The 23,490-nt window shown below is 36.7% G+C and overlaps 2 protein-coding genes and 2 non-coding genes across 4 annotated transcripts; 2 read left to right on the forward strand and 2 right to left on the reverse strand.

The window, feature by feature from the left end:
- Positions 1-1,396: 1,396 nt before the first annotated feature.
- On the forward strand, positions 1,397-3,778 carry LOC113279841 (E3 ubiquitin-protein ligase UPL5-like). The gene is made up of 4 exons (XM_026528493.1): positions 1,397-2,110; positions 2,214-2,513; positions 2,643-3,146; positions 3,252-3,778. The coding sequence occupies exons 1-4, from the start codon at positions 1,397-1,399 to the stop codon at positions 3,534-3,536; spliced, it is 1,803 nt and encodes a 600-aa protein (XP_026384278.1). The 3' UTR covers positions 3,537-3,778.
- A 282-nt stretch (positions 3,779-4,060) lies between these two features.
- LOC113285075 lies at positions 4,061-4,277 on the reverse strand. The gene has a single exon (XR_003328580.1). It is a non-coding gene; the product is annotated as a small nucleolar RNA U3 (small nucleolar RNA).
- A 349-nt stretch (positions 4,278-4,626) lies between these two features.
- On the forward strand, positions 4,627-6,357 carry LOC113277961 (1-aminocyclopropane-1-carboxylate oxidase homolog 1-like). The gene is made up of 5 exons (XM_026526921.1): positions 4,627-5,078; positions 5,355-5,492; positions 5,587-5,687; positions 5,725-5,936; positions 6,103-6,357. Exons 1-5 carry the CDS (start codon positions 4,651-4,653, stop codon positions 6,355-6,357), a joined length of 1,134 nt encoding a protein of 377 aa, XP_026382706.1. The 5' UTR covers positions 4,627-4,650.
- Positions 6,358-10,508: 4,151 nt separating this feature from the next.
- On the reverse strand, positions 10,509-10,725 carry LOC113285078. Its single transcript, XR_003328583.1, has one exon. It is a non-coding gene; the product is annotated as a small nucleolar RNA U3 (small nucleolar RNA).
- Positions 10,726-23,490: the final 12,765 nt, after the last annotated feature.

The following is a 23,490-nucleotide window of genomic DNA, read 5'->3' on the forward strand; positions in this document are numbered from 1 at the left end:
ATCATGCAGGAACCACCAGATATGCATATGGCTTCATCACTCTCAAGATATAAATAGACTCAACCTAGGCAGAAACCAAGATTTATATAATCAAGGAAGATCCAGAGTATGACATGATCCTCGGACGAGCGTGGATCCATGCTGAAAAAACGGCTACCGCTATAACACCCTTGGTTGCACATGTATACTTGTAACTTGCCACCAACATAAGCAGAAATACTAATTCAGTGATTTGCACATCCTACTATTTACCCTTGTACGAAGAATACCAATAATATAAAATAAAAAAAGCGATGGAAAAAAAGGTTCGACCTTTAAACAAGGTCAACACATAAACTACTATAAATAACCAGAACAAAAAAAAACGGAATTTAATTAGATGGACCCAGTGGAAAAACCACAAGTTCAGAAAAGAACTATCGGAATAAGAGGGATCAAAAGATCCAAGACTGATTAAAAAGGAAGGCGCAATTGGGGATACCTCCATAAATTGAGAGATACTCAAAGTTAAATGGGGTTGTATTTTGGTTGAGGGGTCCTTTTTTTTAGGTGTAAAATAACTATATTAGCCTTACGCCAAAACCATCTAGGTTATAAAAAAAAAGTCTGAATTGTACTTAAATAAAAAAAATCGAATTTGAATTTCAGTAGCACGTTAACTTTCGGTATTGTTTTATCGGATGAATACAATACCGAAAGTGGTTTGTAAAAGCAAAATTTTGTTGACTTAGTGTTTGAGTTGGGCTTTGGTTTGGTGTTTTTTCATAGACGAAAGTTTGATTATCTAAAAAATGTTGCAATTATGAATCATTAAATCAATTTAAGCACCTTCTCATATCACATAAATTTTCCAAAATCCTTATTCTTTTTCATCTAATCAAAATATAGTATTTGAAGTATCCCCAATTGTGCCTTCTTAAAAAGGGCCTTTTAACTCCCAACAACAAAACAGAGTGTCCATTGGTCCACTGTGTCACATAATTAAATCCTTGTCTGGCTATAGCATCCATCTCTCTTTCCCCAAAAGAGCTGGAGAAACAAGCAAGCGCAGCATGACCACCTCAGTTAGACCACACACATCGTCATGGTTCTCGATCTCTCGTTCCGCACTTCACTCTAGATTATGAAACTATGGATTGCATCAACGCATTTAGGAAGATCGACATTTTAGTGAAAAACATACTACCAAAATCCTAGCAAAGATAAGCAGTAGCAGCATCCAAGACAAAGATTGAGAAGTACTCTGATTGATAAAACTAGTTTGATTTCTTACCAAGTTGGGGAGTACTCTGATTTCCAAATTTGAAGGACAAGTGTTTCCGTTTATGTTTGTGTGACTTGCAAAATCTAGACTTGTTTATTTAAGCCTAGTCAAGATAGTATTGAACATATTAGGATGGAGGGAGATGAGGAAGCCATTATTCAAATTGAGCAATTGATGGCTAGTGATGAATATGAACAAAGAGTACAAGAATTTGCTGATTTTAATTACTTTGTCTGTTGCATCTGTAAAGGGAGGACTATTGATGATGATGATGAGCTTGGTGCTCGATACTCGTCAAGAGACGATATATTAAAGGGGCTTAAGGATATATTGAGGACCATTCCTAGGTACAACAAGAAGAAGTCTATGGAGCATCTTCAAATCTTCGACTGCATAGGTTTAACACGTGTTCTATTCTTATTGTTCCGTTCTTCAGCTAAAGAAAATAAAAAGATAGCTAAGGAATGCATTAGGCTCTTTCTAATCGATCCTAAAACCAATTTTGGCTTCTTCTTACCTAGGTCCATACAAAATCAGTGTGCTACAATAGTTCTGAGCTTTTACGAAGCGTTTTATACGACTACTGATGACGAAGAGCGCCAGTTATACTATTCTTGTCGTGAAACTCTTATATCCATTTTGAAGTCAATTGCCTTTTCAAATAGACCAACATATTTTGGTATTGCAAGGACGTCAAAGTTAATTGGAGGCCTCACCAAGATTTTCCATGAGACAGATATGAAGTTGAGCAGATCTTTAAATTCAACTTATCTGTCACCATCACCCTTAGCAACTACTGAATTAAGGAGTCTTGAGAGAATTTTCGGTAGTGCAATTCAGGAGCATGTGAGAGTGAAGGGTCAATCACTTCCGCTGGATCCAAATGCCTTCAAGAAGTACCCATATTTGAATGATTTATACGTGTTATGTGGTTTTTACAAGTTTACAGAGGAAGATCAACGAATGCCTGAAATCTTTAGACGTAGCTGTTAGGGATGCAGGAGGTAATTTGAAATTCAATATTGGGTGGTCTTACCTTCTTTCTATTCTGAAGGAGTTGAACAACATATCTAAACTTTACGAAGACGGGGAAGAACTTCTATCTGGTGCATTTCGTGCATTTCCCCTTGCAATTAGATATCTTATTTGGCACTCAAAGAGGGGTGATGATCATCTATGGCTTCTCAAGTATGGCACTGCAATAGATTTTGAATCAAGGATACATCTGATGGTTCTGATGTTTCCTGAGGTAAAGGACGACAACAGAAAGCTGCACAAAATGCTCGTTGACAGGTAGCTCTAGTTGACAGAACCATTTGAACACATTGGTCTTGTAGAAGCAAGGTCCTTGCATAATGGCCTCTTCGTGGAATTCAAGAATGAGGCTGCTACAGGTCATGGTGTCCTGCGGGAGTGGCTTTTCTTGGTATGCCAAGCACTCTTTAGTCCAGAATATTCCCTTTTTGTAGAATGCCCAGAGGACAGGCGCAGGTTTTTTCCCAACCCAGCACAAGTCAAACCTCAACAACTTATGTTGTATGCCTTCTGTGGTCGAGTTATCGCTTTAGCCTTGATGCATAAAGTGAAAGTGGGCATTGCATTTGACCGTGTATTTTTCTTGCAATTAGCGGAGGAGAAAATATCCATGGAAGACATACGATGTGCAGATCCCATGATGTATAAGAGTTGCAAAGATATTTTGGAGATGGATGCTGACCTTGTGGATTCAGGTGCTCTGGGGTTGACATTTGTCAGGGAAATAAAAGAGTTTGATTGTGTGTTGGATGGAAGTGACAAACCTATTTGTTTCAAAGATTGGAAAGCACACATGAAGTATGAAGACTGCAAAGAAAACGATGAACAGATTTGCTGGTTTTGGAAGGTAAATATGACCACCATAGTTTATGAATTCTATTATAGTTGTACAAATAATCTGCATTATGGTTGCATAAAATGCTGAGTGTTTATCTTTTGAATATTTCTGCAGGTTGTTGAGGGTATGTCCATGGAGCAGAAGAGGGAGCTTCTTTTCTTTTGGACCTCAGTGAAATACCTTCCTGTAGTTGGTTTTTCTGGCTTGTCACATCCTTTAACTATCTGCAAGACATCCTGCTCCGACGATCACCTGCCGTCATCCCACACATGTTTCTACCGTTTGTCACTCCCACATTACCCATCTCTAGCCATCACAAAGCAGCGTCTCTCTTTAATCTGCCAAACACATGTAGGCTGTAGTTTTGGGTTCACGGTGAGACATTTTTCTGGTTCTTGAGATACACCTGTGTCAAGATTGCAGTAGATCATTTATCTCTTTCTGTGTTGCGTTTGTATGGTTTAGAGGTGGTAATTTATTAGTATCTTTTATGAAGGGGTGGGAGTACATACAAAGGTAATTTGCGAGCGTAATTTAGGTTATTTAAAATCAGTAATGGCTGCTGCATATTTTTGAAAGACCAAGTACCGGGTTTGTATTTTCCTATCAGCATTGTATGTGTGTATGTATTATGGGTTTTCAGCGTGAGAAGATTTATCCAAAATCTGATGTTTACAGATTTCAGAAATTTTACTTTTACTTGTCGCCAAACTTATATGATCGCCTCCAACCTTGCTTTGAATTCTTATGCAAGGAATACGCGAATTCTTCTGGTTTCCTGTCTCAAAATAAGACCTTATCATCAGATTCACATAACCACAAAAACAATTACCATTCTCATCAGCAAAAACAAAAAAGATTTTGTAGTCTGTCCACTGCCAAGCTGATCAACTGAGTCCAGCAAAAACAAAAAAAGACTTCGGAGGCTGTCAGACAACCGCACGACCACCACAGCAAGCCAAGGCCAAGCTGAGAACGATCATCTACAGCCGCAGGGTCTACATCATAGGCCTGCGACCATTAATCACGCTCTGGTCGTGCGGTCCTGGTTCATCAACCAGCCTGCGGTTCCTGTCTCCTTAGAACTCAAGGATATAGAGGTACGAGCCTATAGAACAGATCCTGTTCAAGTAAGGTCGTGTCCAGTTTACAAATTCCATGCTCTTTAAACCACACTCCATTTCGCAGCCTTGCCGGTGTGGGACTAAGAAATGAAATGAATCAAAGAACCATACATACAAGTTTAGAAGGTCGCATGTTCGAAGCCGTCTGGAACGCTTGGATATAAATTTTAACAATGGGTCAATTGGACACGCCGATAAACTAGCCACGTACCACACACAAAGGTAAATCCTCTAACACATAATTGCCACTAATTCCAGTGGTTGATATGAGCTAAGACAAGGAGGGCGGTGCTATCAACTTCATTATAGAGCAGAAAAGTAAACTCTCAAGTCTTCATAATACTGATAACATCTTCCGACTTAAACCAAAGATAACAGATAATACCGGAATGATGGTGGATTTAAATGGTGACGATCTTGATATTTTGATTCGATCTGAGTCGAATAACTATGATCGGATGAAAGAATTGAAAGCTTTCGATGAAACCAAAGCCGGGGTTAAAGGATTGGTTGATGCAGGAATTAAAGAGATCCCAAGGATTTTCATTTCCACAACAGCCGAGGATGATGACATCAAGAAGAACGCCGGATCACCATCGAAAGAATTTAGCATCCCTGTTATAGACCTCGGAGAAATTAACAAAGGGGATGATCATCAACGAAAGTTGATCATTGATCAAGTCATAAGTTCATGTGAGAACTTTGGTTTCTTCCAAGTAGTGAACCATGGTGTTCCCATAAATCTTATGGATGAAATGCTCCAAAAAGTCCGCATGTTTCATGAACAACCTGCCGAGGCTAGAGCTGCTTTTTATACACAAAATTGGTTAAAAAGACCAAAATCAACAATTTCTGGATGAAATGGGCAGTTAGATTTTGATACTGGACAAAAATGTAAAAATAGGCAGGATGTAACTAGTTTCATCCTGCCCATTTTCAAATATTTTTTCTTATTTTTAATTTACACAGGATGTATCCAGTTTCATCCTTACTATTTTTTTTTGGCCATTTCACCCAAACTATTTTTTACTCGTCCATTTGAACCGTAATTTAAAAATATTTGGACAAATGACCCATTTTCCGCTTTTTATATACGTAATCTTGGAGGAAAATCTAATTACTTGAGTAATTTTGATCTTTTCCAAGCACCATCCGCTAACTGGAGGGACACTTACTACTGTTTCATGGCTCCCACACCTGCAAAACCGGAAGAAATTCCAATTATTCTAAGGTAAAGTATAAATTTCACTGCATTGCTGCCGTAAACTATGAATTTGCTAGAAGGAAAATTTATAAAGTTAATGTATTTGTGCATCTTCTGTTAGGGACACTATGATGAAGTACTCAGATCATATAGAAAAATTAGGTTTGGAAGTGTTCGAATTAGTCTCAGAGGGTCTGGGATTGAAGCCAAACTATCCAGAGTGTCCCCAATCGGAACTCACTATTGGCACATCCTAAAGGTTGGGCTCTCCTATGTCACTACTATCCAGAGTGTCCCCAACCGGAACTCACTATTGGCACATCCAAACATGCTGATTCAGATTTTCTCACTATACTGCTGCAAGATAATCATATTAGTGGTCTGCAAGTACTCCATCAGAATCAATGGGTTGATGTTCCTCCTGTGCCTGGTGCACTCATTGTGAACGTCGGTGATCTTTTGCAGACAAGTGTTTCATTTTAGAGCATTATTGTCATTCTGAAGATAAATAGTCAGGGAATAGGATAGAGTAACTTCTGCAGCCTCAATCGCTCCTAGAATTAAACAAATCTCCCAAAATAGTATCCTCTTAGTATTCCCCAATCGTTTAATTTACTGTTTTGTTTTCTAAATACAGCTTATGTCCAATGATCGGCTTAAGAGTGTGGAGCACAGGGTCCTGACCAACCTTGAATATCCCCCAGCATCAGTTGCGTGTTTTTTTCATGGCACACATCTGGAACAACCAACAAGGAAGTATGGACCTATTAAAGAGTTGTTGCTAGAAACCGACCGTCCTAAATATGGCGAAACAGCCATAGACGAGTATATAAGACACTATAATGCAAAAGGTCTTGACGGGAAATCTGCACTAACATTATTCAAGCTTTGAACAGTCCCGTAATGGATGGCCATGCCCAACAAATTTCAAATTCATGTCAACGGTCCACACCACATCCACATATATATATATGTGTATGAATTTTAGTTTCATTTCGATATCTTGCAATTAGTTTTGAGTGCATAAAACGGGATTCTTATTGTCTCTACTGATTCATGTTGGCTAATATGTTGTGTTCTGTATTCTAAAGACAATTAGAGTTGTTAAACGCCTTGAATTTGTGTCTAGCTCTAATGCATAGCTGCTGCTCAAATCCTTGTCCAATCTTCTTAAAGGCACATTAACTACAGTTATATCTCAATAAGCTGCAAGCTAATTTTGAAATAATTAGACATAAAACTAGATCACCGCTGTCACGGTGGGGAAGGCCGATCGAAAGAAATGAAACACCGTCATGCATAATGGTGTTATAAGGTTAAAATTACACGTGGTGCTATAAAAGAGTAGCTGACAGAGACCGACCGTCCTAAATATCGAGAAACAACATTATACGAGTACCTGACAGCCTATTATGGAAAGGGTCTTGATGGAGAATCTACCCTAACTGCACTATTCAAGCTTTGAAGAGTTTCTTAATAAATGAGAATGACCTACTAATTTTGAATTCATGGAGTTGGTTCACACCTTAATTTGCATGTACTAATCTAATATATTATCGCAGAAGATCACAAGCCCTTTTCGATTATCATATGTGAATTTTGATTTCATTTGAATAAAATATTAGTGGCTTCAGTTAGTGATTTCATTTTAATAAAAAATGTGAATTATGATTTCATTTCAATAAAAAAATTCGTGGTTGCAATTATTTTTAAGAGCGACCCTTTTTGTTTAAATAGTAACTAAATAACTTGTACACTCACTACTAAGAGTACGTCTCTCTCTCCTCCTTTCCTCTTCTTTCTAAGAAAAAAAATTAGCCTTCATTAATCTCTTGCTCAGATCTGGTCCTTTGACATATTTAAAGTTTAATTGAATAAAAGTAGTTATCTTTTGTTTTTTTATGTCATTTGACATATTTCTTCGCTATTTGGAGCGATTTTTCTTCGCCATTTGGGGCGAGTTTCTCTTCGCTTTGAGGGCGGTTTATTCAAACCTTGATCGCTGGTTTGTGACTTGCAATTATCGATTCAATAAGATCTCCAATCTAACACGGTATTTCTTAGAATCCATATTCAATCCAAAGGATTTAGGGCATCCGGGTTCGTTTGGATTTACAAGATTTTGGGCAAATAACTCCTTTCTTATAGGGGTATCTCTTATTGAAGATGAAGAAAATCAGATTAAATGGTCGGGATCGATTCCGGATTATACCATCATCCTTCCCTACTACATTTACAAAAATTGGGCATCTTTACAGTATATGGCTCTTTATCTTCGCGATGTACTTGTAATTGATATCTTCATTTGTATTATGGTTCTTATTATCTTGTATTTTGATGTTTTTGTTATTCTTGTAAGCGATCATACAATCACATTTTGATTTGAATAAATTAAAATTGTTGATTGACCAAAAAAAAAAACTAAATAACTTGAGATTTTTTTTTATTTTTTTTAAATCTTGAAGATAACAACACAAACAACTATTAGCTGAATCTGGGTGTAAAACGCAAGAATAGATAATAATACCACTTCGAATTTGGGAAATGTATGCTCCCAGCACTTATGTAAGAAAAATGACACATGACTCGAAAATGTCAAATTGACTTCATTATAAGTTTAGCATTTTGATATCCCACATCTTTAAAAAGTAAGGCATGGTACATAAACTAACAAATGACCATTTCGATCACAATTTACCTAATTATTTATTTATAACCTTTTTATCTCATAATTCTTATTTTTTATTATTAATTGACTTTTCCCAAAATTTTCTCCTATAAAACTCTTCATGAAACTTCTGTATATATGAACACAACCTTTTACTCCCTCCGTCCCCATTATATAGGCGGAGAAGTGAGTTTCTCTTAAAATAAGAATTTTTTTTGATTTCTTACATTTCCATCCTCTTTCCTGTTTTATCCTTTGTACAATTTCCAACACTAGAAACATTAACTTAATTGTGGTGATAACTACCTATAATAAATAAGGGCAATATATAGAAAAATCCATCTTGAAATTGAAAGTTTGCCTATCTAATGGGACTACAAATTTTTACAACTCCACCTTTATAATAGGGACGGAGGGAGTAGTAAATTTATTTCACATGTGTGTCTATCTTGTGTCATATTTTGCTTTGATTGTTAGTTGTTGTCCATTGGCTAACTGTCTCTTTACCTTTTTGGTTTACAGTCTTATTATTACTGACTGTATATAATGTCAGTTGTAATTCTGTTTAGTGTAATGAAAGAATTTTCAATACAATTATGGTATGATACAAATAAGGGTTATTTTATTTTTGGTACTCTGATTTGATTGGTCTAACATTTGTCCAGCCCTTGCGTTTGGGATTAAAGACCAACGTTGACCTATGTTGACTTCGTTAAATGGTGACGTGTATAAATATTTGACTTCTTAATTTTGTGTGGCTCTCAAATTACAATTCATTTTTTTATTTCATCCCAACTCACCTTCATTTTTTTTTCCTCTGATTTCTAAGTCTTTCAAAGTAAATGCAGAAGATCCTTAACAATAGAATTACTTGATACAAAGAATTAATAATAGAAAAATAAGATTAGATTTCAACGAGAGGGGGATTAAAAACGGGGGTATAACAACCACACCCAATAATTCGTTTAGCAATCTGTATGGACTAACTCCAATATAATTCCAAGAGAATCAACTTGATAGTCAGACTCCATCAATGGAAATATAACCAAGAGTTCTATCTCGGTTTCTCAAATCAATCTGAAGTCGAACAGATAGAAATTTGTGAGCCTGATTAATATGAGAAACAACTTGAACGGTACCAAAGACCAATGTTCAAGTGTCAATCAATTTATATCAACAACCAAAGGTTGGATTATCTAATTGATTGAACTACGCACAACCTATGATATTTCAATTATATAAAAATATAATGCAGAAAAGAAATAACACAGACACCAGAATTTTTGTCAACGAGGAAACCACAAATACAGAAAACCCCCGGGACCTAGTCCAGATTTGAACACCACACTGTATTAAGACGCTATAGATTCTAGCGTACTACAAATTAACTTCGGACTAGAATGTAGTTGAGCCTTAATCAATCTCACAGTGATCAAGGTGCAGTTGCGTTCCTTACGCCTTTGAATCCTAGAAGGACTCTGCGCACTTGATTCCCTTAGCTGATCTCACCCATAACCAAGCGTTGCTACGACCTAAATTCGAAGACTTAATAAACAAATCTGTCTAACACAGAAAAGTCTATAGGAATAGATAAATATGTCTCCCACGGAAATAACCGCAAGTTTTGTTCCGTCTTTTGATAAATCAAGGTGAACAGAAACCAATTGATACACCAGACTTATATTCCCGAAGAACAGCCTAGTAATATCAATCACCTCACAATAATATTAATCGTATGGTAGCGAAACAAGATATTGTGGAATCACAAACTATGATAAGAAGATGTTTGTGAATACTTTTTATCTTGCTTATCGGAGATTAAATCTCGAGCAAATCTTAAAGAAGATAGTACTCAATCACGATAGAAAACAGCAAGATCAGAACACGCAATTACAGATAAAATAGTTGGGTCTGGCTTCACAATCCCAATGAAGTCTTTAAGTCATTAACCTACAGGATTTTGGAAAAAACCTAAGATTAAAGGAGAATCGATTCTAGTCACAATTAGTACCACTACAGAGAAAATAGTTTGTGTCATATGTGACGGCTCAAATTTGGTAGACTATAAAAATATATTTGAATGAATGGAGTCTATAACTGATGCTCAATTCCATCACTCCATCATTGTTAATAATTTGCTGCGAGCTGACTTTGAAGTAATTAGAGATAAAAAAAAGATACACATATCGACCAATTTCATTTGTGTTAGTTCCTTGAATATTTTTCCAGCTCTAGAAAGATAACAACGTTAGCTTCATTCTTGAATTGCAAATTTCTCTATCATACGTGAATTATGATTTCACAGAAGCACTCCAAAATTCTCCAAACCTCAGTATTTTATGGTGAGTTCAGCAAAAAAGATAAAAAGATTTTGGAGGCTGTCAGACAACCGCACGACCATCACAGCTGGCCAAAGCCAAGCAGAGAACGATCATCTACAGCCACAGGTTATACATCATAGGCCTACGACCATTAATCACGCTCTGGTCGTGCGGTCCTGGTTCATCAACCAGCCTGTGGTTCCTGTCTCTTTAAAACTCAAGGATACAGAGGTACGAGCCTATAGAACAGATCATGTTTAAGTAAGGTCTTGTCCAGTTTCCAATTTCCACTCTCTTTAAACCACACTCCATTTCGCAGCCTTGTCGGTGTGGGAATAACTAACAAATGAAATGAAATCCTTGAAACGCGAGTCTAGAATCTCTAGATCAAGGTTTTTAAAACGTGAAGCGGAACGTGAAACGTTTTTAATTTTTAAGAAGCGAATCGTATGTTGAAGCGTGGAGCGACGCTTCATGATTTGTTATTGAAGAGCTATATTTTAAAATATACGCCTATAAATATCATTGAACTATGTAAGGAATCTATATTCGATGTATGATTATTGTTACAAATAAAATCTAAGTTCACTTTTAACACCAAAAACTAGTACGGTACAGTGGTATATATATGGTATTCTCTGGGGAGCAGGAGCTCTTAGGCTCGATCTTAATATCTTTTTTATACTTCTCGATCTGTGAATGAAGCTCTATTTCCTTAAATTATGAGAAAATACATTGTGAATCTCTACCATGTCTGGAAATGAATCCATTCTTACTGTAACTTATGGAGGTGATTATGGAGCACTAATACAAAACTTCTCATTTCTAATTAATGCTGGTTTCTGCAAGAAAATAGGATGGATGAAAATCCTTAATAAGTCTAACTTTTATCACAAGGTGTCTCGCAGAAATACCTTCGAGACTTACCTATATGAGTATGGAAATCAGACTGTTTCCTAAGAGAAGAAGACTGTTCTCTAAAGAAGACTCATGAATCCAGGATTTAAGCACATGGCCATTAATGTGCGAGCTACAGAACACACTATTCTCAGAAATCAGTATGTGTTGAAATTCCGGTTTTATCATTAGGGGTACTTGGTTCAAGACTAGTTTCACCACTGAACCTCGATAAGGCCTTGAATTTCTTACACTAAGTGAAGGTTCAAATCCAAAAGATACCTATCATTTATGTATTGGTTTCAACGATGATGCTTATTTCCCAAACTAAACGTGAACTACGTTGGCTTGATCCCACTCGGGTACGTAGGCAGTCACTTTAGTGATGCAGCCACTCTGATTTAATTTTTTTTTTACTTTGTGTTTTTCTCATTTTTTGAAAATGGGGGGAGAATGTTGGATATTTTCAACGTTTCCAAAAGCCATTAATTAGGTTTTACAAAGTAAAACCTAGAAGTTTCCATTCAAAATTGAACAGACGCGTCTCTTCCCATAAGCCACCATTAATGGCTTTTGGAAGCGTCTGTTGGTGATGAAACGACACTACCAACAGGTATGAATATCACTGTAAGTAGTGAAGATGTTCTCCCATTCCAATACATCAAAAAAATAACAATTTGTTTTCTTCTTCTCTAAAAAGCATCATCAGAACCTTATACAGTGTGTTTCTTGGTCGGGTCAAGGAAGTACAATCCTTGAATTCGATTACGGTGTTAGGGCTTCATTGAATCCTGAAGGCATAATTCGAGAGACCGTTTGTACTCGCCAAATTTATTGGGAAAGGTCGAATTATTGTCTAAAAGAATCGAAAGAGCCTTGAAGTCAGGGGTACACCATTTTCTGTTTCTGTTTTCATCCTCTTGTTTAACCCAAAATTTCCAACACTTTCACCCATCTATTTCAAGAACTATCATATCTGTAAGAAAATAATTCCCAAAATTATGATTTTGCTAGACAATTTTGTAGCATGAAAATTTAAAATTGCAACAACAAAAAATATTTTGTAAGATAGCCAAGGTCCTCAAGGCGTTTAATCAACATGCCTATTGTTCATGTACGAAATGAAATCGCTTCATGTTAAATAGGGTTTCCTACAGATTAATGAAAACGCGAAACTGAAATTTGAATACAGAGAAAAGCAAACAGATGCATCTTATCAACCGTAGTAGAATCATGTGATTATATATAAAAGCACTCCGCAGAATGCTTGTGCTAAGGGACAAAAAATAATTGACCATCAGAAAACCCACACGCCTTGGTCAAGAATATTATTGTGATTGGCTGCAAGGAGACTCGAGCCTCAACACAATATGAAAATGGGCATCAGATCTTAAGGCAGTACAAACCCTCTTGTTTCTCAAATGAAGAAATAAATTAAAAAACAAGGAGACTTCAACGCGTCCACTTACACCAACCATAGATGCAAGAAAAAATATATATGGTAGAAAGCAACACCAATAAAATAAAAAAAATTAGTACAATACCACACGATCTACAACCTACCTTAACAGGCACAAAATTTCTATATCTCGAAAACATACAAGAAAAAAAATTCTAGACAGTGAACATTCTACATGAACTAAACCAAGGCAATAATTTAAACAGTTTACGATGCATAATGCAAATGCATGATACTTCTATTTCTCATGATATATGTCCGTCACAAACTAATGTGTAGTATACTAGGTATAGCTACAAGGATATGAAATTGATAAATAGCAGCAAGCTGCCTTCTCTCTGAAGAATCAGAGCCTAACTTTCAATTTGAAAGCAAATTGGTATTTTTCACTGATTAAGAAAAGATTACAGAGATTGGTCTTATAATACCCAGTAGAAACTCACCTAGCAGCCAACGGCTCTTACAACATTATTAGAGTAACACGGGACTCGAGGAAATAACTAAACTCTAATTCAAACAAAATTAATGCTGACTCGGCCGACAGCTCGGTAGACTTACTCGGACTAGGTAGCGACTCAGATCTGTTTATACGACAATGCCTCCCTCTTTAAACATCCTTGTCCTCAAGGATGAAATCTGGAAATTGGGCTCGAATATGAGATAAGTCCTCCCATGTAGCGTCCTCTGCAGTTGAGTTAGAACAATGCACCAAAATTTGAGAAACAGAGTTGTCACCTCTGAGAGTCAGGCGAGTGGCGAGAACATCAATTGGTTCAACTACAAACTCTCCCTTGTTATCCACCACTAGTAATTGGGAAGTCGTAGAAGCTTTCAGTCCAATATGCATCTTAAGCTGTGAAACATGAAATATAGGGTGGATTCTGGAACCAACTGGTAGCTTCAATCTGTAAGCAACGCTGCCAATTCACTGCAAGACTTCAAATGGTCCAAAGTATTTAGAAGATAACTTGAAATTTCTTCTGATAGACACTGATGACTGCTTGTAGGGTTGCAATTTCAGATAGACCATATCTCCCACTGCAAATTCCCTGTCAGTTCGTTTTTTATCTGAAAAATATTTCATACGAGCATGAGCTTTAGTCAAGTCATCCTTCAAAAGTTGGAGCATCACATCTCTATCTTTTAGATAGGTTTCTACAGAAGTACTGAAGTTGTGGTTGCAACTAGGAAGATCAAGTGAGGAGGCTGATATCCATACAATGCTTGAAAGGGAGACATCTTCAAAATGATATGATAGTTGGTGTTGAACCACCATTCTGCTAATGCCAACCATTGAGTCAATTATTTTGGGTTAGATCTGGTCATGCATATGAGGTACTGTTCTACACAAGCATTTGTCCTCTCTGTCTGGCCATCTGTTTGAGGATGGTAGGCAGTGCTGAGTTTGAGAGTTTTCCCAAAGGACTTGAATAGAGCTTGCCAAAATTGACTGATAAATATTTTGTCTCTGTCACTGACAATGGATCTAGGAATGACATGCAATTTGAATATGTTGTTGAGAAATTCATGGGCAACTGTAGCAGCTGTGAAGGGGTGACTCAATGGAATGAAGTGACTGTATTTTGTGAGTCTATCAACAACCACTAGGATAACACTCTTTTTGTTAGATAAAGGTAATCCTTCTATAAAATATAGAGAAATATCTTGCCAAGCAGCCTCAAGAATTGGCAATGGTTGAAGTAGGCCACTAGGAAAAGTAGAATTACCCTTGTTGCATTGATAAACGTCACAGGAAGCTACAAACTTAAGCATATAATTCTTCATATGGGGCCAAAAGAAATAAGTTTTTGCCCTTTGATAGGTGCCTAGCATGCCAGAATGTCCCTCAATAGCAGAAGAATGCAAGGATTGGATAATGGAGTGTTTAATATTATTACCTGATCCAATGTAAATCCTTCCTTTAAATCTTAAGATCCCTCATTGTAAGTGAAGTTAGGATGTGAGGGAGAGATAATGAGTTGAGAAATGTGTTGTTGTGCTATTGCATCATCTTCATAACTAGACAGAATATCTTGATGCCATTGAGGAGCACTGATGGAGAGGGCATTACAAATTGCAGATTGTTCTGGCAGTCTGGATAAGGCATCTGCAACTTTTTTGTCCACACATTTTTTGTATCTGATAATGTAATCAAAGACCATCAATTTACTGAGCCATTTTTGTTGAAGAGCAGTGGATAGTCTCTGATCCATAAGGTACTTGAGGCTCTGGTGATCAGAGTGAATAACAAATTGGTTATGGGAAAGATAATACTTCCATTTCTGCACAACCATGAAAATAACCAAAAATTCTTTCTCATAAGTTGAAAAGGATGAAGCTTTTGGTCCCAAGGCTTTGCTGTAAAATGAAATTGGTTTGCCCTCTTGCATGAGAACTGCTCCTACACCTCTTCCACAAGCATCAGTTTCCAAAACAATTGGTTTGGAGAAGTCAGGTAAGGCCAAAACTGGAGCTTTTGTCATTGCATATTTAAGATCAAGAAAAGCTTGTTGAGCAGATGGGTTCCACAGGAAGGCATCTTTCTTGAGTAAGTCAGTGAGAGGTTTAGCAATAGTGCCATAACCTTTTATGAATCTTCTGTTATAACCAGTCAATCCCAGGAACCCTCTCAAGTGTTTCAATGATGTAGGTAGAGGCCAAGTTTGCATTGCAGCAATCTTGTCAGGATCAGCAGCTACACCCTGAGCAGAGATTAAGTGACCTAAGTATTCCAGCCGTGGATGAGCAAACACACACTTTGATAATTTGGCATATAAGGAGTGATGTCTGAGAATGGAGAATACTTGCTGCAGGTGAAGAATGTGCTCTTCATGGAAGAACTATAAACAAGGATGTCATCAAAAAATACCAACACAAATCTCCTCAAATATGGTTGAAAAATTTCATTCATCAAAGTCTGGAAATTGGTCAGGCCAAATGGCATGACTCTAAACTCATAATGACCATGATGGGTCTTGAAAGTTGTCTTAATGTATGTAGCATATACCCTTATTTGGTGATACCCTGATCTCAAGTCAATCTTGGAAAAAAATGATAGATCCTTTTAACTCATCTAGAAATTCATCAATTAATGGAATATGAAATGTTTCTTTAATAGTTGCATCATTGAGTTTTCTGTAGTCTACACAGAATCTCCATGTACCATCTTTCTTTTTAACAAGGAGTATGGGAGATGCAAAAGGGCTATGACTTGTTTGAATTAAGCCTGCAGATAACATATATTGAACCATTTGTTCTACTACAGCTGTATGAATGTATGGGCACCTATAAGGCTTTTTTGAAGGGGGTTTAAAGTTAGGCTTAAGTGGAATTTTATGGTCTAAAGTTCTGGGAGGAGGCAAAGTATTTGGCTCAGCAAAGACATCAGAAAAAGAATCCAAAACTTCAGATATTTGAGGAGGGATGGGAGTTACATGTGTTGAAGAAATGGCAAAGAACTGGCCAATCAAGGTAGGGTATTACTTTTGATAAATTTTCGAAAACAAGAACCAGTAATAAGATTGATGGAAGGTTTAGAAGAACTCCCCTGTAAGGTAATGTAGATTCCCTGATGTAGAAATGAAATCTTGAGTTGAGAAAAGTTGAATGTAACATCACCCAATTGCTGTAACCAGTCTGCTCCCAGTACCATATCATACCCTCCTAGTGGTAGTACTCGTAAGTTAGGGGAAAATTGGTAGCTTTGCATTTCCCAATGAAGATTGTGACAGAGTCCTCTACTTGTAATGTTGTTCCCATTAGATATTGTGTCCAACATGTGACGTGTAGGAGAGGCATGTATTTGCAGTTTGTCCACCAATGTTGAGTCAATGAAACTATGGGTATTGCCCGTATCCACCAAAACAGTAATAGGTTGTTTGTTCAAATGACTAGAAATTCTTATTGTGTCATGAACAACATGACCAGTTAAAGCATGTAAATATATCTCAATGGGGGAATCTTTAGAGGTGGGGGAAGCAACACTAGGTTCTTCAGTGTGTAGGTGATCTTGTTCTTCCATTTCCTCATTAGAAATTAGCATGAAGAGCTGTTGAGTTTTGCACTTGTGGCCTTGTCTATAGAATTCATCACAATTATAACACAACCCTTTGTATTTCCTTACTTGCATTTGAGCATGAGTAACTCTTTTAATGGGTGGGATTGAGTTGTCTGGTGATGTTTTAGTAGGGGTGGTTGGATGGGTCACAATGGGGCTAGTGGGTGAAGTATGTTGTTTGTTGTAAGTAGGTGAGGAAGTGAAGAATGGTTTAATAGTTGAATAAGGATGATCCACTGACAATGGTGTGGGAACAAAAGGTCTGGAGAATGTTTTTTGTGGTTTTGGTTGATTGCACATTGAGGCTTGTTGCATTATGGCTAAGTAAAAGGCCTCAGAAGTAGTCTCATGTTTGAACATCTTCACAGTATTACGTATATCATCTTTCAAACCACTAATAAAGCTGAGGTTATAAAAACTCTCTGGAAGGGAAGGATTGTTAGCAACCATAAAACCCTTGTAATGTTCCTACTAATCAAACTACTCCTCTACTGTTGTAGTTTGAGACAATTTGTTGAAACTACCCACACAACTATCCTGAGCAATATCTTCAAATCTAATGCATAAATCTCGAACAAACACTCAATTGGATAGATGTTTTACCTTGTTGGTAGTTTAACCACCAGGAATCGACCTGAGGATCGAAGTGAATAGCAGCCATGTCAACTCGATCTTCCACCGGAAATTTGTGAAACGCAAAGTATCGTTCACATTTCAGAGCCCAACTGCGAGGATTATTACCATTAAATCTGGGAAAATCAACTTTCGGTGTACGAGAGAACCTAGTAGGTGAAGTAGATAAGTTGTGGATAAGCTGTCAAACTTCATTGATAGATGGATTTGAAGATTCAGCATCATTTGCATTATCTGGATCTGGTGGTAGATGCATTGGTCATGCCAAATGGCATGACTCTAAACTCATAATGACCATGATGGGTCTTGAAAGTTGTCTTATGAATGTCTGTAGCATATACCCTTATTTGGTGATACCCTGATCTCAAGTCAATCTTGGAAAAAAATGATAGATCCTTTTAACTCATCTAGCAATTCATCAATTAATGGAATAGGAAATGTTTCTTTAATAGTTGCATCATTGAGTTTTCTGTAGTCTACACAGAATCTTCATTGATATACCTAGTATACCAATTGTAGTATACTAGGTATAGCTACAAGGATATGAAATCGATAAATAACAGCAAGCTGCTTTCTCTCTGAAGAATCAGAGCCTAACTTTCAATTTTGAAAGCAAATTGGTTTTTTTCATTGATTAAGAAAAGATTACAGAGATTGGTCTTTTAATACCCAGTAGCAACTCACCTAGCAGCCAACGGCTCTTACAACATCATTAGAGTAACACGGTACTCGAGGAAATAACTAAACTCTAATTCAGACAGAATTAATGCTGACTCGTCCGACGGCTCGGTAGACTGACTCGGACTAGGTAGCGACTTAGATGTGTGTATATGACATAATGCTACATTTTATTGGATGTAATTGAAAACTAGAAAATGATGAAAACATCAATCATATAATAAAGTAAGCTAAACACACTTTTATCAGAACAATGGAAGCCATAACTGCAGTATCAACACAATAATTCAAATCAAGTTCAAATTCAACCAGAGTAGTAATTGAAATTTTGACACATTGTTATTTGTTTATAAGGAATACCTTAAAATGCATGCATGAAAACCATTGGCATATTACCATCCACAACAACAACATTTCCAAGTTTCCCAAAATATCCCCAATCTCCCTCCATTTCCCACAATTCTTCAATACTAAGATTACTCCATCTCTATAATATTCATCCACATGAAAAATTCCATAAACAGTTCTAAATTCACCATATCCACCTGTTGTGATACCAACTCCACATTAGCTTATTCAATTTTCTTATTTAGAACTAGTATAGTTAGTCTGTTTATTTCCTTGTTTAGATAGTTATTTAAGAGTTATTAAAACTCTAGTTCTTTACTTCTTCTGCACGGCTTTGAAGCTATAAATAGCCTGGCCAACAATTATTTTGATCATCAATTAATATAAACAATCTCTTTCCTTAACCTTTCTCTCTTAAACTCCTTCATAGAGGTGGCTAATCCCCAACTCAAATGGTTTTATTCTGATTCTCTGAGTATTTGCTCTGATATCTTAGTGTTTTAGTGTTGGACCATAACACCTGGATCAGAGCAGGTTTCGATAAAACCCTAAAATTTACAAATAAATTTTTTTTTTAGATATATCTTATATAGATAATATGAAGCTCTTTCAAGACATCCTTGTGTCTGTTAGTCAGAAACTTGATACTCTTACCACAACCATTAACAACAATCATGTTCACGATGAAGAAGCACGCGACAGAAAGAAAGATGAGGAAAAAAAACTGCGTGAAGAAGATCGTGCTGCCAGAAAATTGGACTTATCTGACCATGCAACTGAGAAGTCAACCACTCTCTCAACAGATCTCACAACAGCCTTAACCACTACCTTGGGAACCTCTTTACGTGCGGTGTTTAGGGAATTTATTCCTCAGGTTAACCAACGTAATGGTGGTCTGGGAATTATTATTCATGATTTTGCAGGTGAACATCAAAGTTCCAAATGTTTCTTCTTGAATAGAGTGGAGAATCCAGAACAGGAGGGATGCAGAGTACTTTGGGAAGTTGTTTAGTGGGAAAAAGAGATGAAGCGGGAAGAGTGAAGTTCGAGCTCGATTCAAAGCTTGTTGCAGATGCTGTGAATAATCAGAGTTTCAGTATCGACTAGAGAATTCATAATATGATACTAGATATAAAAAATTTATTTAATGTGTTTAACCTTTGGAGTTGTTCTTATGTTCCAAAGGAAAAAAATAAAGTAGCTGACATTTTGTCCAAGATAGCTAGAGTAAAAATATTAAGTAGTGTTTGGCTTACATTTACTCATAGTAATATTGATGATAAGTTACAGGAGGATATATCCTTTCTAAACACTCATAATTAATCAAATTCTTCTTTCAGTTTCAAAAAAAAAAAAACCCAGCGTAATGGTGTTGCTCCTCCACCACCTCCACCTCCACCTCCTTCTGGTGGTAATGAAACTAATATTAGCGCTAGCTCAATCAGTCTGAAATTCCCAACTTTTGATGGTGATGATCCGGATGGTTGGATTTTTAATGCAGACCAGTATTTTAGCTTGCACGTTGTTGCTGATAATCTGAAACTTTCCATTGCTTCTTACCTTATTAAGGATGATGCCAATGCTTGGTATCGTTGGAAAAGAACAACAGTTACTGTGACTACATGGTTGGAGTTTTGTTCACTTATTCCTGCTCGTTTTTCTTCTACGAAATTTGTCGATGCTCACATGGTAATCAACACAATTAAGCAGAAAGGTACAGTTCATGAGCACATTCCTGAGTTTGAACGACTGTTGACTTTTGTCACAGATTTAACTGAAGATCATTTGATCACACTAAAACCAGATATTGGTTCTATGGTCAAATTACTTGAACCTCAAACCTTAACTGCGGCTTTCACAAAGGCAATAATCAAGAAGATTCTTTGTTAGCCAGCAATTCTACCCCTAAACCTTATCGTGCTCCACAGCTCGGGTCTACAACAGCTGCTGCTGCTAGTCCATTTAGAAAACCTAACTTACCATCTGGAGCTAAGACACTTTCATGGGAAGAACAAAAGGAAAAACGAGAAAAAGGATAGTGCATTAATTGTGATCAATTATTTACAGCTGGAAATTTGTGCTTGAAACCAAGATTGTTGATATTGGAGGGATCTCAGATACAAATGAGACTTTTATTGAGCAAGTCGATGAAGAACTAGTTAAAGTACAAGACATCGTTTTTGCAGAAACACCAGAGCCAACAATTTCACTTCATTCATTAACGAGTTCTCCTTCTCCTAAGACGATGTGCATCTCAGGTTTCACTAAGGGACAAGCATTAACAGTCCTTTTAGATTCAGGTTCAACTCATAATTTTCTTAATCCCAAAATAGCTAAGCATTGTGGCTATCCAATTTTCTCTAAATATACTGCATTATGTGTAACAATTGGTGATAGTGGTCAGATATGTACTCAGGTTTTTGCTCTAATATTCCACTTAAATTCCAAGATTATGAGTTTACATCTGATTTTCATATTTTACCTATTAGTGGTTGTAATGTTGTCTTAGGCATTCAATGGTTACGGACATTAGGTGCAATTTCTTGGGATTTCGCATCTTTGACTGTGCAATTCCGCATTAATGATTCTGACATTATTTTGGTGGGCAATGATTCTCCAACAGTCATAATGCTGGATAGTTTTCCCATGCAGCGCTTATTGGATAGAGAGCAGTATGGCATTTGTTCCAATTATGTGCATTAAATGATGCTACACCTACTACTGCTTCAGTTTTTACACTTGAAATCCGACAATTAATCTCTGCTTATTCAGATATTTTTGAGAGTCCGGTTTCAGTGCCTCCTTCAAGACATCATGATCATCATATTTCCTTGTTACCTGATTCTTCACCTGTCAATGTTCGTCCTTATCGTTAACCACACTTTCATAAGAATGAAATTGAGCAGATAATTTCAGAATTACAACAAGCAGGATTTATTCGACAGAGTTCAAGTCATTTCTCTTCTCCAATTTTGATGGTTAGAAAGAAAGATGGAACTTGGCGTATGTGTGTGGATTATCATGCACTAAATAAGATAACCATAAAGGATCGTTTTCCAATTCCTATGGTCGACGAACTCCTTGATGAACTGCATGGCCCTGCTTGTATATTCATAAAGTTAGGTTTACATTCTGGTTATTAGCAAATCAGACTCTTTGGCCCTGATATTCACAAGAATGTTTTTCGTACACATGATAGGAATTATGAGTTTCTTGTCATGCCATTTGATCTTTCGAATGCACCAGCCATATTCCAAAGCTTGATGAATCACATACTCAGACCTTATTTGCGCAGGTTTGTTCTTGTGTTTTTTGATGATATATTGATCTATAACAAGAGTTTTTCTGAGCATGTTGAACATATGAAAGAAGTTTTTGATATTTTACGCTCTCATAAGTTATTTTTGAAGGAATCTAAGTATACATTTGCTCAACCTTCTGTGGGTTATTTAGGCCATGTTATTTCATCTGACGGTGTCTCAGTTGAAGATGATAAAATCAAGAGCATTCTTTCTTGGCCTATTCCTAGTACAATTAAAGAGCTTAGAGCATTTTTGGGGCTGGTTATTATTGCAAGTTTTTTAAGAACTTTGGCATGATTAGTCACCCCTTAACTCAACTGTTGAAGAAAGATGCTTTTGTATGGACTAACGCTGCAACATCTTCATTCAAACAACTACAACATGCTCTCACTACAACTCATATATTAATATTACCAGATTTCAGCAAGGAATTTTATCTTGAGTGTGATGCTTCTGGTGGGGGTTTAGGTGTTGTGTTAATGCAATCTCAGTGACCTATTGCTTATTACAGCAAACCATTATCAAGTAAGAACCTAAATCTTTCCATCTACGATAAAGAGATGCTGGAAATTGTGTCTGCTGTTCAGAAATGGCGACCATATTTACTGGGACGACACTTCAAGATATACACATATCATAGGAGCTTGAAATATTTTTTGGATCAAAAACCATCATCCATGGAACAACAAAAATGGTTGTCTAAGTTATTGGGGTATGACTATCAAATTATTTTTTCGCAAAGGAAAGGAGAATATTGTTGCAGATGCTTTATCTCGTCTGTCAGGTCCTCAACTATCTTTACTCTCCACACCTATCTTTTCTGGTGTGCAAGATATTATAGCTAAATGTCATAAAGATGAAGAATATGCGTCACTTATTGTCGGTTTGTGTGCTAATCCTGAATTTAAACGTAACTACACTTATACAGATGGAATTTTACGATATAAGAAGCGCATTTTGGTTGTTTCTTCTTCTTCATGGTGCTCCAAACTGCTTGCGGAATTTCATTCAACTCTACTGGGGGGTCATTCAGGTTATCTAAGAACTCTCAAGAGACTTCAACAAAATTTATATTAGAAAGGCATGAAAAATTCGCTTAAAGAGTTCATTGATCATTGTGACATCTGCAAACGCAACAAATCTGAATCAGTGTCTCCTCTTGGATTATTAAACCCTTTGTCAATACCTGCTGATGTTTGGCTCGATATTTCGATGGATTTCATTGATGGGTTTCCATTATGTGAAAGAAAAATTTCAGTTTTGGTTATGGTTGATCGCCTCTCCAAGTACGCTCATTTCATTGCTTTATCCCATCCATATTCTGCCAGCACAATTGCATAAGTATTTATAAGAGAAATAGTTCGTCTTCATGGAATTCCAAGGAGTACTGTAAGTGATCGAGATGTGATATTCATGAGTAATTTTTGGACAACTTATTTTTGTTTACAAGGTACACAATTATGTCACAGTTCAGCTTATCATCCACAATCATATGGTCAAACTGAAGTTACTAATAGAACTTTGGAATGCTACTGTTGATGGTGGTTTTTAACTTAGGGTTAAAATCGTAAAACCTTGCATATGACGTCACTCTGCAAAGGAAACGATGTCATGAGTGCTAACCTCTCCACCAACATATTTATTGAACCATTCAATATATTT

This window comes from Papaver somniferum, chromosome 5 (genome assembly GCF_003573695.1).
Source record: "Papaver somniferum cultivar HN1 chromosome 5, ASM357369v1, whole genome shotgun sequence".
Classification (NCBI taxonomy): domain Eukaryota; kingdom Viridiplantae; phylum Streptophyta; class Magnoliopsida; order Ranunculales; family Papaveraceae; genus Papaver; species Papaver somniferum.